The 12,934-nt window shown below is 41.3% G+C and overlaps 1 protein-coding gene across 1 annotated transcript; it reads left to right on the top strand.

Annotated features, from left to right (window-relative positions):
* Positions 1-272: 272 nt before the first annotated feature.
* LOC118800528 (mucin-2-like) lies at positions 273-11,556 on the top strand. The gene is made up of 2 exons (XM_036560789.1): positions 273-623; positions 8,543-11,556. The coding sequence occupies exons 1-2, from the start codon at positions 470-472 to the stop codon at positions 9,808-9,810; spliced, it is 1,422 nt and encodes a 473-aa protein (XP_036416682.1). The 5' UTR covers positions 273-469; the 3' UTR covers positions 9,811-11,556.
* The last annotated feature ends 1,378 nt before the right edge of the window (positions 11,557-12,934 follow it).

The following is a 12,934-nucleotide window of genomic DNA, read 5'->3' on the forward strand; positions in this document are numbered from 1 at the left end:
GAGAGAATGGAATGGCAGTTCCTTCCGCCAGATTATAGTTCCTTAACAAGCAGCTTGTTTCTGACCCAGAGTAACAAACTCGCCGCACAGCTCGCGTGGGCGGAACTAACTGCTGTATAAAAATAAAGAATAGCGGTTTCTGACCGAGCGACATAACCGTCAATCAGGGCTTCTCCTTTTCCTGAATTACCGCTCAACTGTTGACTTCATAACGCCAAACTTGAACGTGACTGACTCTGCGCCCTCCGCCCCTCCTCCTTCCCTTCCCCTCCTCCTTCCCTTCCCCTCCCACAGTATATTACAGAAGCCGCTCCGCTCACTCGCTTCATTCCTCTCTACAGGGCAGAGCAGAAAGGAGTCGCTCAGAGGTCTGTTTTGGAGCAGAGGAGCGCTGATCACCACTAAAGCTCTTTTCCTGATCCGCACAGCGGCTTAATTAGTCAACAGACGCAGAGGACGAGGCTTCACCATGGCCCCTGAAAAGCTGGTCTACGTTATAACAGGAGGATGTGGGTTCCTTGGTCAGCACCTCCTGAACGTTCTGCTGGAGAAGGAGGAGAACATCAAAGAGATCAGGCTTTTTGATAAGCTTGCAGATCCCAGCCTGCAGAGCCTCAGCACAGGTGAGTGAGAAAAGGTCTCTTTTATTCTGTTAAACTGACCTGCGTGTATTATTAGGGGTCCAAGCACCAGAGGTGCTGGAGACTTATTGCTTTTGTTAGGATTTTTCTTCTTCTTCTTCTTCTTCTTCTTCTTCTATTAAAATGAATCACGCGGACCAAACCTGATACCCGGATCCAGGTGAATTGAATCTTTAGTTCAGCTGGACGGATCCCTAAAAACCTGAAAATAGATCTCAAAAAATGTAAAGAAATACATTTAGAGGTTATGAAAAGGTGTTTTTTTTATATATATTAGAGGTATTGCCTGCTGATATGGATGATGCCTGAACCCCGCATTAAAAAGGTTAAAGGGAAATTCCACCCATTTTCCAAATTTCTGGTTACTTTGTAAGTAAAGCCATTCAGAGTTGTTTGGTGTGAAATTCTAGAGAAACTTACAAAGTCGTAATTGCTCAGTGGTGGTGATAGGAACCAGATGTCTAAAGGGTTTAATGCCTCAAAAAGTGGTCATTGATATGCTGAATGCACTATTTTATAAAAAATTGACCTAAAATATGTTTTTAAAAGTGGAAGGGTGCATGCAGGGTGTTTAGAGGCAAAGAAAACTTTTTTGCAAGTTTTACTGCTGTTTTACCATAATCAATATTACATATCGTTGCTGCAAAGAAAACCATGTAGCCTTATTTTTGTTGATTTTTATTTTTCTACATCGTTCCAACACACCAGCCGTCCTTTATGTTGTGTGAAAATTTCATGACGAAAGGATCAGTAGAAATGTTCTAAAATCACTTGGACAAAGATCTCTTTGCATTGACTTACATTGAAAGATAAGAGTGTTTTTGCCTTCTCCTGTAAAGTTACTATTTTGGACATACTTGTTTTTGTTTGGACGGCGACAATATAAAAACTCAGAAGACACATGCAGGTTCACTGGTCATTTTGGATAGTAAATAAAACTGCTCTCAACCAGTGAACTATGCAGAAGTTTTGAAACTAATTTGAACTTATTCAGAAAAATCAACCAACCAGAAATATCCAACTGAGTAAGTCTGACACGCTGAAAAGACATGTCATTCATATACAGTGGCTCCAAAAGGTATTCGGACACTTTAACTATTCAATTATTGGTAAACTTCAATTAATTTCTTTAGGTTATTTCATTAAATGTTTAGCAAAATGATATTTGTTTCAAAGAAACCACTTTTGGTGCAACATCAAACTGATGGTTGATGCTTTATGTGGCGAAAGCCTGGAGAAGATGTCCAACCAGACTGGCTACAGTTAAGCATGGAGATGGGAATGCCAAGGTCTGGGGCTGTTTTTCCGACAGTGGTGTCAGTAAGCTTGAGTTCATTGACGGATCATGAACTAACCAGCCAAAGTCTGCAAATAAAATAACTAAAATATATAAAATGAAAACCACTTGGTTTAAAATTTTGCATGAATTTTTCCATGTTTGATTTTCAGCCAGCATCTTTGAATAAAATAGACATCAATACATTTTATAACTTTAGTTTTGTGCATTGGTGGATGTTATTTTTATTGTATTGACGTTTTAAAAAGGTATTAAACATTTGATTTAAAACTGTGTAACAAGGCTGATGGAAAACAGCCTATCAATGTCAACAAAGTGCAGAATGGAACTTTGACCCCTTTCGTGGCAGCAGTGACACAGCCGGTTAGGTAAGCGAGTTAGAGCGAGATTCATTGTTTTGACTCTTTGTTAAAAGAGCAGGCAACTGTGGTCTGGATGACAGGTTTCAGCTTTAGTCCTTGAGCAGACCCAGATGGTTCTGCTGAAGATCTAAACAGAATAATTAGTTATACAGTCATAAACTCAGTGCCGTCCAAACCTGGTCCTGGAGCGCTACCTTCCTGCGGAGCCTGGTTTAACCAGTTTGCCACACCTGCATTAGCTAATCAACTGCTTCCAAGTCCCTGATTGGCTGGATGAGATGTATATGAGTCAGTAATGGGCGGGGCAGTTTATTGGATACAGGTTAGAGCTCAACTCTGCAGGAAGGCAGATCTCCAGGACCAGGGTTGGAGAGCACTGTGCTAGACGAATGTTTTAGTGTTGTAGCTCAGGCTGTGATTAATCCTGGTGCACAAAAAAGCGTGACGTTTATGACAAACAGCCAATCACGTAAAACATGAGGAGACGTCGAGTGGCTTATTTCTCAAAGAAGGAAGAAGAACTCTCTGTATTCTATGGTTGAAGTGCTTATAATGGTAAAAAAAAGTACCGCAGTACCACCATGTTAGTGCTAATTCAATGCTTATTGATTTGCTTCCCCTGCTAAAAAAAAAAAAATATTTTTTCACTTAATTGACTCCATGCATGTCACTAGAGGGGTCCACCATTGGTCAGAATCTTGCCCTGATTAGTCCAAGAACTGTTTATGATCTGAAGTCTCTAACTAAACCTGCCCTGAAGCAGATTTGGTGTGCAGATGCTGAGCACAATCAGTCAGCATGTAAACTTTGTACATTTTCAATGCAAAAATGCCCTTAAATTTGCGTTAAATTTGATACATTGTGTAGTCAAATCTAGGGGAGCAGTCGTTTGGAAAGTGTTGGCACGCTGTAAAATTCACTGTGGTGGGTGTTTGACATTGCAAAATGCTTTAATGCAATTGGCACGATCACACAACAAATTACTATACATGCACAGACTTCAGATCATTTGAGATTTTTTTTTTGTTGTTTAGTTATTGAGAATTTTTTTTTTTTAAACATCACACCACTTTACCTGAAAATATGAACTTACATCATCTAGGAGATGAAGAATATTCAAATCCTTTATTTTGTGTTTGGTTTCAGTGCTGCTCCAGCAGTGTTTTGCTGCGTCTCGTGGCAGCACTGCTTGCTTATTTTTGGTTCCACAGTCTGTTTCGCACATGCTCAGACTGAGAAATCTGAAAGAAATCAGAGTTCACATGCACTGAGAAATCTGATTACTGGGCTAAAATCCAGCTTCTTTATCAGATTTCTCAATTGGATTTCTAGATCGGAATTTGGTGTTTACATGACCGTTTGAATAATTGGATGACTGCAGAAATCCAGTTATGATTGGATTATTGAGTGCATGTACACACACTCATTGACAGTAATGAATAGAACAAAATGAAAAATATATTTATATAGGGCCTAAATAACTAAAGTGAAGAGTTCAGAGCTCAGGGTTGGGGAAATTTGGAGGGGTAGGTTGGCTCGCTTTTTTAAAATTCTACATATTTTCCATCATCTCCAAATTTCTTTTAGGATTAAGTTGGCAGGTATGTAATGCACTAATTAACAACACCTTTCTGAGAGGAACAGGATGTGTTAGCGCAGGGAGAACACTACAGCTGGGTTCCCAATCCAAGTTCTGGTGACCCCACACAAGCACATTTTTGTGTATCTAGAACACAAATCACCAAATAACAAACTCCCCTGTGCTTGGTTAACTGTGTAAAGTATGTTCAGAGCATGGGGTCTCCAGGACTGAGATTGGGAACCCCTGCACTACCGCAGCTCTTTTTCAGTTCTTTGAAAAGAGTTTTAATTCCACCGAGGTTGGATATTATCCTGTTCCTCTTTTGCAGAGTAAAAAGTTGGCTTTGTGTTCGCCAGCTCATTCAGCTTTTCCATTCCACCTTAAATGATGCAGCATTTACCTTAGTGGTGCGTAGGCTGTCACTGTGGTGTTATATTTAAATTTCAGATAAACAACAGGCAAATAAGAGGCCAATTTCAACATTCTGTGAAAAATGCAGAGTCAGGGTGCAGAGTGGTGCAGTGTAGAAGCTGGCATGCTGAAAACGTTTCTGGGAGCAGTTTGCTTACAGCAGCGGTGAGCAGTGCTGACCTTGTTTAAAGCTGTCAATTAAACAAACTCCCACTACTCAAACTCAATCTCTCTCCTGCTGCACGCACATCTCCATCAAATGCCTCTCAAGCCAGTTACGATGAAAAAACACAAAGTCAACTCCAAACTTTCTGACTCTCAGAGTCATTAGCCTCCCAGATGTGTTGGAGTCGAGAAATCGATTCTTTGAGGATCGATTCCCGAGCACTAGTGGAATTGGGGACAGGGTTAGAGGGGCGCAATTTAGAACCAAAACTTTAAGAAGTCCCAGATGGGTTTTCTCATTGTTATGAGGTCACGTCTCGCTCCATGAGAGTACACGCAGAGCAGTGGTACTCCCACCCATTTCAATACTGGTTTTACTGGCCTCTTGGCAATCATGTTAAAGGTACCACCCCCAGTTAGAACATTTAACAGGTAGCCAATGAAAGCAACAGTAAACACAACAATGGCTGACACCTAACCTGGGCCAGAAGCTGACCACAAGATGTGGGCCATATCTGAAACAAATCCGCACCGGACTCATTTCAGATGGCAAAATTATTCTGGCCCAGATCTGGCCTACATCCCACCCCCCATTTTCACTTGCCACATGGATTGACGGCACTTGGGCAGACCACTCACAGTTGCTAGATGTGGGCCACATCTGTACCAGATCAGGGCCACAAGTCAGCCGAAGGTGAACCACACAACTGTGCCTAATTTGGGCCAGATGCTGACCAAAAATATGTAAGAACATTCAACCTGTTAAATTCACTCCAGACAAATAGGGGTTAAAATATCACCAGAAAGTTGTGGTGTCCACCCCTGTCATAAGAAACAAGGAAATGCAAAGACCCTCCTCCTCCTTCCTTACCACTATTCCCTCCTTACCAGTCAAGAAGAAACATTTAAAGTTCAACATCCACCTCCATCCCTCCATCCTTTACTCAGCAGCGGTCTTCAGTGGTGGAAAGCAATACCACTGTGAACTCTTGTTTCGTTTCTGTTTACTTCTTGTCTGGTGGTGAAAATGGTTACCAAGAGCTCCAGCCATCATTGTGTTAACTGTTCCTTTCATTGGCTACGTGTTGTTAAAGGTTTTAACCTGGGGTGGCACCTTCAACTGATTGATAAGAGGTTGCAGTGACTCATTATTGTCTCTTGAGATTTAAAGTTGTATTATAAGACAGGGTGGGCTGAGTCTAACTGGTTAGCATGCTAACCTCAGTAGATTTCTCTTCAACACGATACATAGACTGTTATTTCTTTACATTCTGTTGATATTATATTATATGTTACATGAATTTCTGCACGGTTAATTGGCTTCTGGGTCAATGACAAATGAGGTTTTTAAAATGAGAATTAAAAAAAAACTTAACAAAAAGGGCAAGATGTGCAGTTTTTTTTCCTGCACATTTATTTGCATTTATATCTATGTGCATTTTATATCCTAAATATTGTTATCAAAGCATTTGATGCCTATTTCAGTTATTAAAACTGTGCTGGTCTGATTGCACATTACTGGTTGAGCCACCTGACTTTTGTCCTTGAACTTGAAGTTATACTTAAATTTTTTTTCAAATAAAAATTTCTATGGATTTCCTGAGCTCGTACCACCTGACATGGTAAATCGAACCGTTCTAACCAAGACTTTATTCAAAAATTTTTGAAAGGGCCACTGACCTTGGCATTGCACCATGAAGGTCACTTGGGGTGTTCTTAATAATGCAATTGCCTGGCCCCTCTTTTGTAAAAGCATGTGAAAATAAAAGTACTTTGTTTTTGGTCGTGTCACCTGACATTTGGCGAAGTAAGAACTTGTAGACCAAAGTTCTTTAGTGAGTTAAGTACTTTTAAAGTTGCCTTTTTTTACAACATGGCTTTCATTTTAAAGGTTTCAAACAAAAAATCACGCCAAATTATTTTATACTGAAGTTTATATAACTAACTACCTTTTTTGACAGTTAATCCACATATATAGTAGCATGGTTTTTAAGGCAAAAAGAACCTAAAATAAATTTTATATGGATGCACTAAAAATTGTTTCACATAAAAAAGGTATTGTTGAATAATTTGATATATGGACATATATTTAATTATTTTTTGCCAAAATAATGGACTTGGACACAAAGAATGCACATCATGTCAATGACCCTATTATGTAAATCACGTCATTCAGAGTGGTTAGATAAGAACAACAACAGCTTAGCCACGAAGCGGTAGACCACACTAACTCACAGATTGGGGTCGCCGAGTGCTGTAGCGCACATTGCCTATCCTCCGTTGAAGCGCTCACTAAATTGCCTCTGGAAGCAACATCAGCAAAAGAACTGTGTTTCAGGGCTTGATCTAGAACCCTTAGATCCAGTGAAGGGAAATCTTAATGCTTCAGCACCAAGACATTTTAGATAATTGTACCCTTCCAACTCTGTGGGAACAGTTTGGGGAAGAACCTTTCCTGTTCCAGCATGACTGAGCCCCAGTGCACAAAGCAGCTCCATAAAGGCCCGGCTGGGTGAGTTTGGTGTGGAAGAACTCGACTGGTCCTCACAGAACCTTGACCTCAACCCCATCAAACACCTTTGGGATGAATCAGAATGGAGGTTGTTAATCAGGTCCTCTCATCCAATATCAGTGTCTGATCTCACAAATGCTCTTCTGGATGAGGGCAAAGATTCTCACAGACACTCTCCAAAGTCTTGTAGAAAGTGAGTGGAAGCTGTTATAGCTGCAAAGGAGGGACCAACTCCCTATGGATTTAGATTAAGATGTCATTAAGGGTCCTGTAGGTGTAATGTATAGATGTCCCTATACTTTTGTCCATATAGTGTATATAGAAAGTTATAACAGTAAAACAGCAACACTGCCACCGAATAATCCAGAATGGTTAATTAGCATATGGTAGCCACACTGCTTACGAAAGTCAATATGTTTTTGATAATTATTGAGGTACAGGGTCTTGTGAATTTTGATAGCAGTTACATTAGGATTGAGTGAAAAAACCTAGGAGTACTTTTAAAAAGTAGGTTTCCCATATTATGCAAATTAGCCAAAAAATCTAAATCAGTGGAACTAAATTGTCCAAATTGAAAAATAGCTCATTTTGAGAAATCAAGAATAATAAGAATTTTGTCTCTAAAAATGACAGTTTAGGAGTTACAAGGCCAAATACATTAGGGTGTACTATAGCATTCCCTTGAGGCCATAAGGGCTTAGATAATGCATCTGTAATGGCACAGAGTTCTATGTAATGACCAAGTTTCATGTCTCTACAACTTAGGGTTTGGTATGCCCATATCATTTTGAGGCAGAATCAGAACAAAAAGAAATATTGCTGCAAGCGGCAATCATAGGGGTCCAAGTACTATCAGTCTTTCTGTGCCACAAGATAAAGCTTGTAAAGCCTATGACTGTATGTACGTTTAAAGTCATAGTTTGCATTTAATGCTAATCCTCTGGTGGCCAGAAAATAAATTGTCTTTCCTGATTCTGTGGCCAAGATGTGTTTAAGTAAAATTTCCATATTTCCTGTGCAATTTTGAAACATACCTATGATTGCAGTTTTAGATGTTAATGAGATATGTAGTTTGAAAGCATTATTTTTCTTTTTTTCAATTGTAGAAAGAAATAATGCTGTTTAAGTAAATTCGCATTAGAATAACTATTGTAGGGGCCCATGAAGAGCAATTTAATCAGCACTTTGCAGGCTTCCTCAAGCAATTGTTTTGTACAGTACTTCCAAATTTGAATTTAACCAGAGAAAAACTGAGGGATTTATAGCCCATTTTATCAGAACAAGCTAAGCCAAACAGAGTAATTGATGTCTCTTGGCCATTCTTTGCAATAAATTCTGGGTTTGGATGCATTTAATGTGTTTTCATAATGATTAGCATGGATTTATTTTGTGGTCGAATTACCAGCTAAACTGTATTATTGCGATGATATGAGCAGATGAATTTAGCAGTCTCTGTCAGTGTTAAAAAGTCAGTGGTATCTCATTTTTGTTACAATTTAAAATAAGCAGCTAAATATTGTAAAACAAATGAATTATCTATTAATTCAAGCCCATTTTTTTTCTCTCTGTCAGGGCCAGCCTTCTACACCTCTCCTCCGGTGCCAGCCCTCTACACCTCTCCACCGGTGACAGGCCTCTACACCTCTCCACCAGTCCCACCTTTCTACACCTCTCCACCAAGGCCAGCCTCCCGTAACACTCCGCCAGAGCTAGCCTCCTGCACTTCTCCACCAGTTACAGCTTCCTGTACCTCTCCACCAAGACCAGCCTCCCGCAACACCTCTCCACCAGTTACAGCTTCCTGTACCTCTCCACCAAGACCAGCCTCCCGCAACACCTCTCCACCAGTTACAGATTCCTGTACCTTTCCACCAAGACCAGCCTCCCGCAACACTCCGCCAGAGCTAGCCTCCTGCACCTCTCCACCAGTTACAGCCTCCTCTACCTCTCCACCAAGGCGAGCCTCCCGCAACACTCCGCCAGAGCTAGCCTCCTGCACTTCTCCACCAGTTACAGCTTCCTGTACCTCTCCACCAAGACCAGCCTCCCGCAACACCTCTCCACCAGTTACAGCTTCCTGTACCTCTCCACCAAGACCAGCCTCCCGCAACACCTCTCCACCAGTTACAGATTCCTGTACCTTTCCACCAAGACCAGCCTCCCGCAACACTCCGCCAGAGCTAGCCTCCTGCACTTCTCCACCAGTTACAGCTTCCTGTACCTCTCCACCAAGACCAGCCTCCCGCAACACCTCTCCACCAGTTACAGATTCCTGTACCTTTCCACCAAGACCAGCCTCCCGCAACACTCCGCCAGAGCTAGCCTTCTGTACCTCTCCACCAGTTACAGCCTCCTGCACCTCTTCTTCAGGGCCAGTCTCCTGCATCTCTCTACCAAGGTCATCCTTCTACACTTCTCTACCTGGGCCAGTCTCATACATATGTAAACGTAAATGCAAGAGCATTTCTCCCTTCACCTGGGCACAGAGTGGACCCACGGTGACCGGAAAGCTGCGTGTGTCCTCTGAAGAAGTTTTCTCCACCCAAGACCACTTGCTCATTGTTTTTTTATGTATTTATTTAATTTGCTGTAATGAATCAGTAAATACACTAATTAATCTCAATTTAATTTCAAAAAGAAAAAAGGTCAAAAGAGTAAAGTGCAACAATAATTTCACTCTATTAATGTGCCTGAAAAAAGGGCATCAAGCAAGCCAAAAGAGCTCAAAGCCTGCGCAGCTCAGCTTGCAGCCATTCACCAGTATCTTCAACATGTCTCCATCACTGGCTGTCATTCCTAAACGCCTTAAGACTCCACCCATTGTTCCTGTACCAAAGTAAACAGTCGCCAAACGCCTCAATGAGTTCCGTCCAGTTGCACTCACTCCTATTGCAATGAAGTGCTTTGAGGGAACAGTCCAGACATACATTAAATTATCATTCCAGCTGCTCTTGATCCTCCACAGCCTTTCACACCGCATTGAGCACCTCAACACATGTTTGAATGCTGTTTATTGATTATAGTGCAGCATTCAACACAATAATCCCCCAAAAACTGGCCCCCAAGCTTCAGAACCTGGGCCTCAGTCAGCACCTCTGTACTTGGATACTGGACTTTCTGACCATTCGCCCTCAGTCAGTCAGGCTGGGGACATACCAGTCCTCCCCACTGACAATGAGCACTGGTGTTCCTCAGGGCTGTGTACTAAGCCCACTTCTGTACTCTCTCTTCACATATGACTGCATTCCTGTCCACAATACAAATACCATCATCAAGTATGAAGACAACACCACAGTGATGTGCCTAATCCAGGCATTGATGAGTCTGCCTACAGAAAGGAGGTACAGCGCCCGGCCATATGGTGTTCAGACAACAGCCTAGTTCTTAACACCAGCAAAGCCAAGGAGCTCATCCTCGACTTCAGGAAAGGCAGGGATGGACATGCTCCACTCTTCATCAATGGTGGCAGAAAGAGATCCCAGTTTCACGTTCCTGGGTGTGCACACATCTGAGGACTTATCCTGGCCTGTCAACACCACAGCAGAGGTGAAGAAGGCACAACAGCGACTCTACATTCTGAGATCACTCAGGAAAGTAAATCTCAACAGTGATCTGCTTGTCACCTTCTACCGCTGCAGTATTGAAAGCATTCTCACTTACTGCATTTCAATTTGGCACACCAGCTGCACCACTGCAGAGAGACACGCCCTGCAGCGGGTCATCAACAGTGCCGAGATGGTGCTCTAGCTGACCTCTGTGGGCAGCAAGATTGGTCAAATCCTCATCAGTGTTCTTACTGCTGAGGAGGGACCAGGTCTAGAACTAATGGCAGCTGACCTCATGAAGGGATGTAGCCAGGCTAAGGTTCTCTACATGGATTCCCACTGCTGCGTGGAGCTAAGGGACTAAGCAAGCTGCAGCACCGTTTTGGACAGCAGCCTAACTATGGGAGATTTTTTGATCATACAAATATAAAAGATTGTGCAAAGTTTGTTTAAGTAATAGATGAATTGAATCATAACTGTTCATATATAAGTGCTATATGGCTTTAGCTGTGGATGAGCATTTGTTGCTGTATGTTTGTCTATGGGTGGCCATGAGGTGTTGGGACGATGTGGCCTTATCAAAGGCTGTGACTTGATGGGACACACGTACAGCTGGAATCTGTTTATGTCACAAAACATTTATTTCTGTGGCAGAAATAAATTAAAAAAACATATAATTTCAGAATAATAGATGAAGCAAATAAAGCCTGACGGCTTAGGCCTGAGAGCGGCCTTGGCCTGCGATCATTTTAAAAAAGATATTACTTCTTGGTTTGGAAATAAGGGTTGTCATGATGATGGTGACTTTTGGAGATAATGGTGTGCAAATCCAAAAAGTTTGAAATATTTGGGAAGGGCAAGGAGGGGTCAACACTTGGCTCATCCTTGCCCCTCCCAAATATTTCAAACTTTTTTTTTCAAAGAGTATAAAACGCATGGATTTTTGTGGGTTTGTCAGTTGTGTCTGGGCCAACTTGAGATTAACGCTTGATGCTGGAAAGCCTTAATCTTCAATAAAAGAATTTGTGCTTTTTCCTGCCAGTCCTGGCGTTTTGAGTTTTATTTGAGTTCTGTGTCTGGAGCAAAGCCGCTGAGATATTTTTTCGCAACGTAATCTGCTGCCGAAACCCGTCTGGATTAGAACCAACAGAAAGTAAGGCTTATGATGAAATTTCGTATAAATTGACTAGAGACTAATAAGAGAGACCCAGGGAATTCTTTTGTCTTGAGCAAACTTATAGAGCTATGGAGGGAAAAGAACAGTGGCTATCAAGGGATAATTAATAAGAAATTGTGGTCATTAACTGAGTGGGATAACTTGGGCGATGTTATTTCGTCTTATGGGTTATTTCTTCTCATAGGCTACAAGAGAGAATGAAAAAGATTTGGACAGTAGCATTGTTAAACCCTGTCCTGACTGCATAGTTGGCTGCACAGGTGCCCTCTGAGGCTACACTAGATCTAACAGATTCAGGGTTTAGACTACCTGAACCTGAACCAGTATGACCTCTTGAGATTGATGAACGTGGTAGAAGGTGCAGAGAGTTGAACACTTGAATAAAAATTGTTAAATGTATAGTAGAGTGGGAAAGAGAGTAGGTCACATCTATACTGGTAGACAGAGTAAATCCATTAAACCCCCAGGATTCTAGAGCATTTCTCAGAAGAAAGCCGGCTATACTGGCACGCAGAGCACAGAATCTCGAATTTCGATTTCCCAGTTGTAAGACAGAGACAGTAGCAAAAATGAAAAAGGCAGATCTGGACTGGAATGAATGAATGGTTTTCCCTACAGAGAGATAAAGAAAATACACATGGATTTTATACACTAAAGTCAATAATGGAAAAATGACAGTAGAAATAGAAGATATGAGGTATACGTCTGCGAAAAAGATAATCCTTTGTGGACGGGAGCCTTAGCTAGACAATTAGATTGGTGGATTTCTCCTTGTACAGTTGAAATAACTGAACAAAATCCACTGTATGGGTTACATAAAGGTCACCCAGAATTAGGGGTCGTAGTTCTGCATAGTATACCTGACACACGTTTTAGAGCACTAGTCAGATTACAACATATCACCACAAATCCAACAACATTAAAATATTGAAAAGGGACTATTTTAATTTTGTCCCTTATAATTAATGGATGTGAGGCTGTGGGCCTCCGTCTTAATTTGTCATTAATATTTAGTTGTTGTTTTTTTCAGGATTTAATGTCATTCTGTTGTTCTGCTTTACCTTGATCACCTCTCACTTTGGAGCTTTAGCACTTTATTAAGCATTTAGCATTTTAGCATCTGAGTAACAAAACTAACTTGTGTATAAGTTTAGGCTTCTGCGATCTCTGCTGGTTATTGGAAAGAAGAGATGACCATTTGTGTTAAAACATTTTAAAAGACCAGTTGCTTCCAAACTTTTG

This window comes from Colossoma macropomum, unplaced genomic scaffold (genome assembly GCF_904425465.1).
Source record: "Colossoma macropomum unplaced genomic scaffold, Colossoma_macropomum, whole genome shotgun sequence".
Taxonomy (NCBI): domain Eukaryota; kingdom Metazoa; phylum Chordata; class Actinopteri; order Characiformes; family Serrasalmidae; genus Colossoma; species Colossoma macropomum.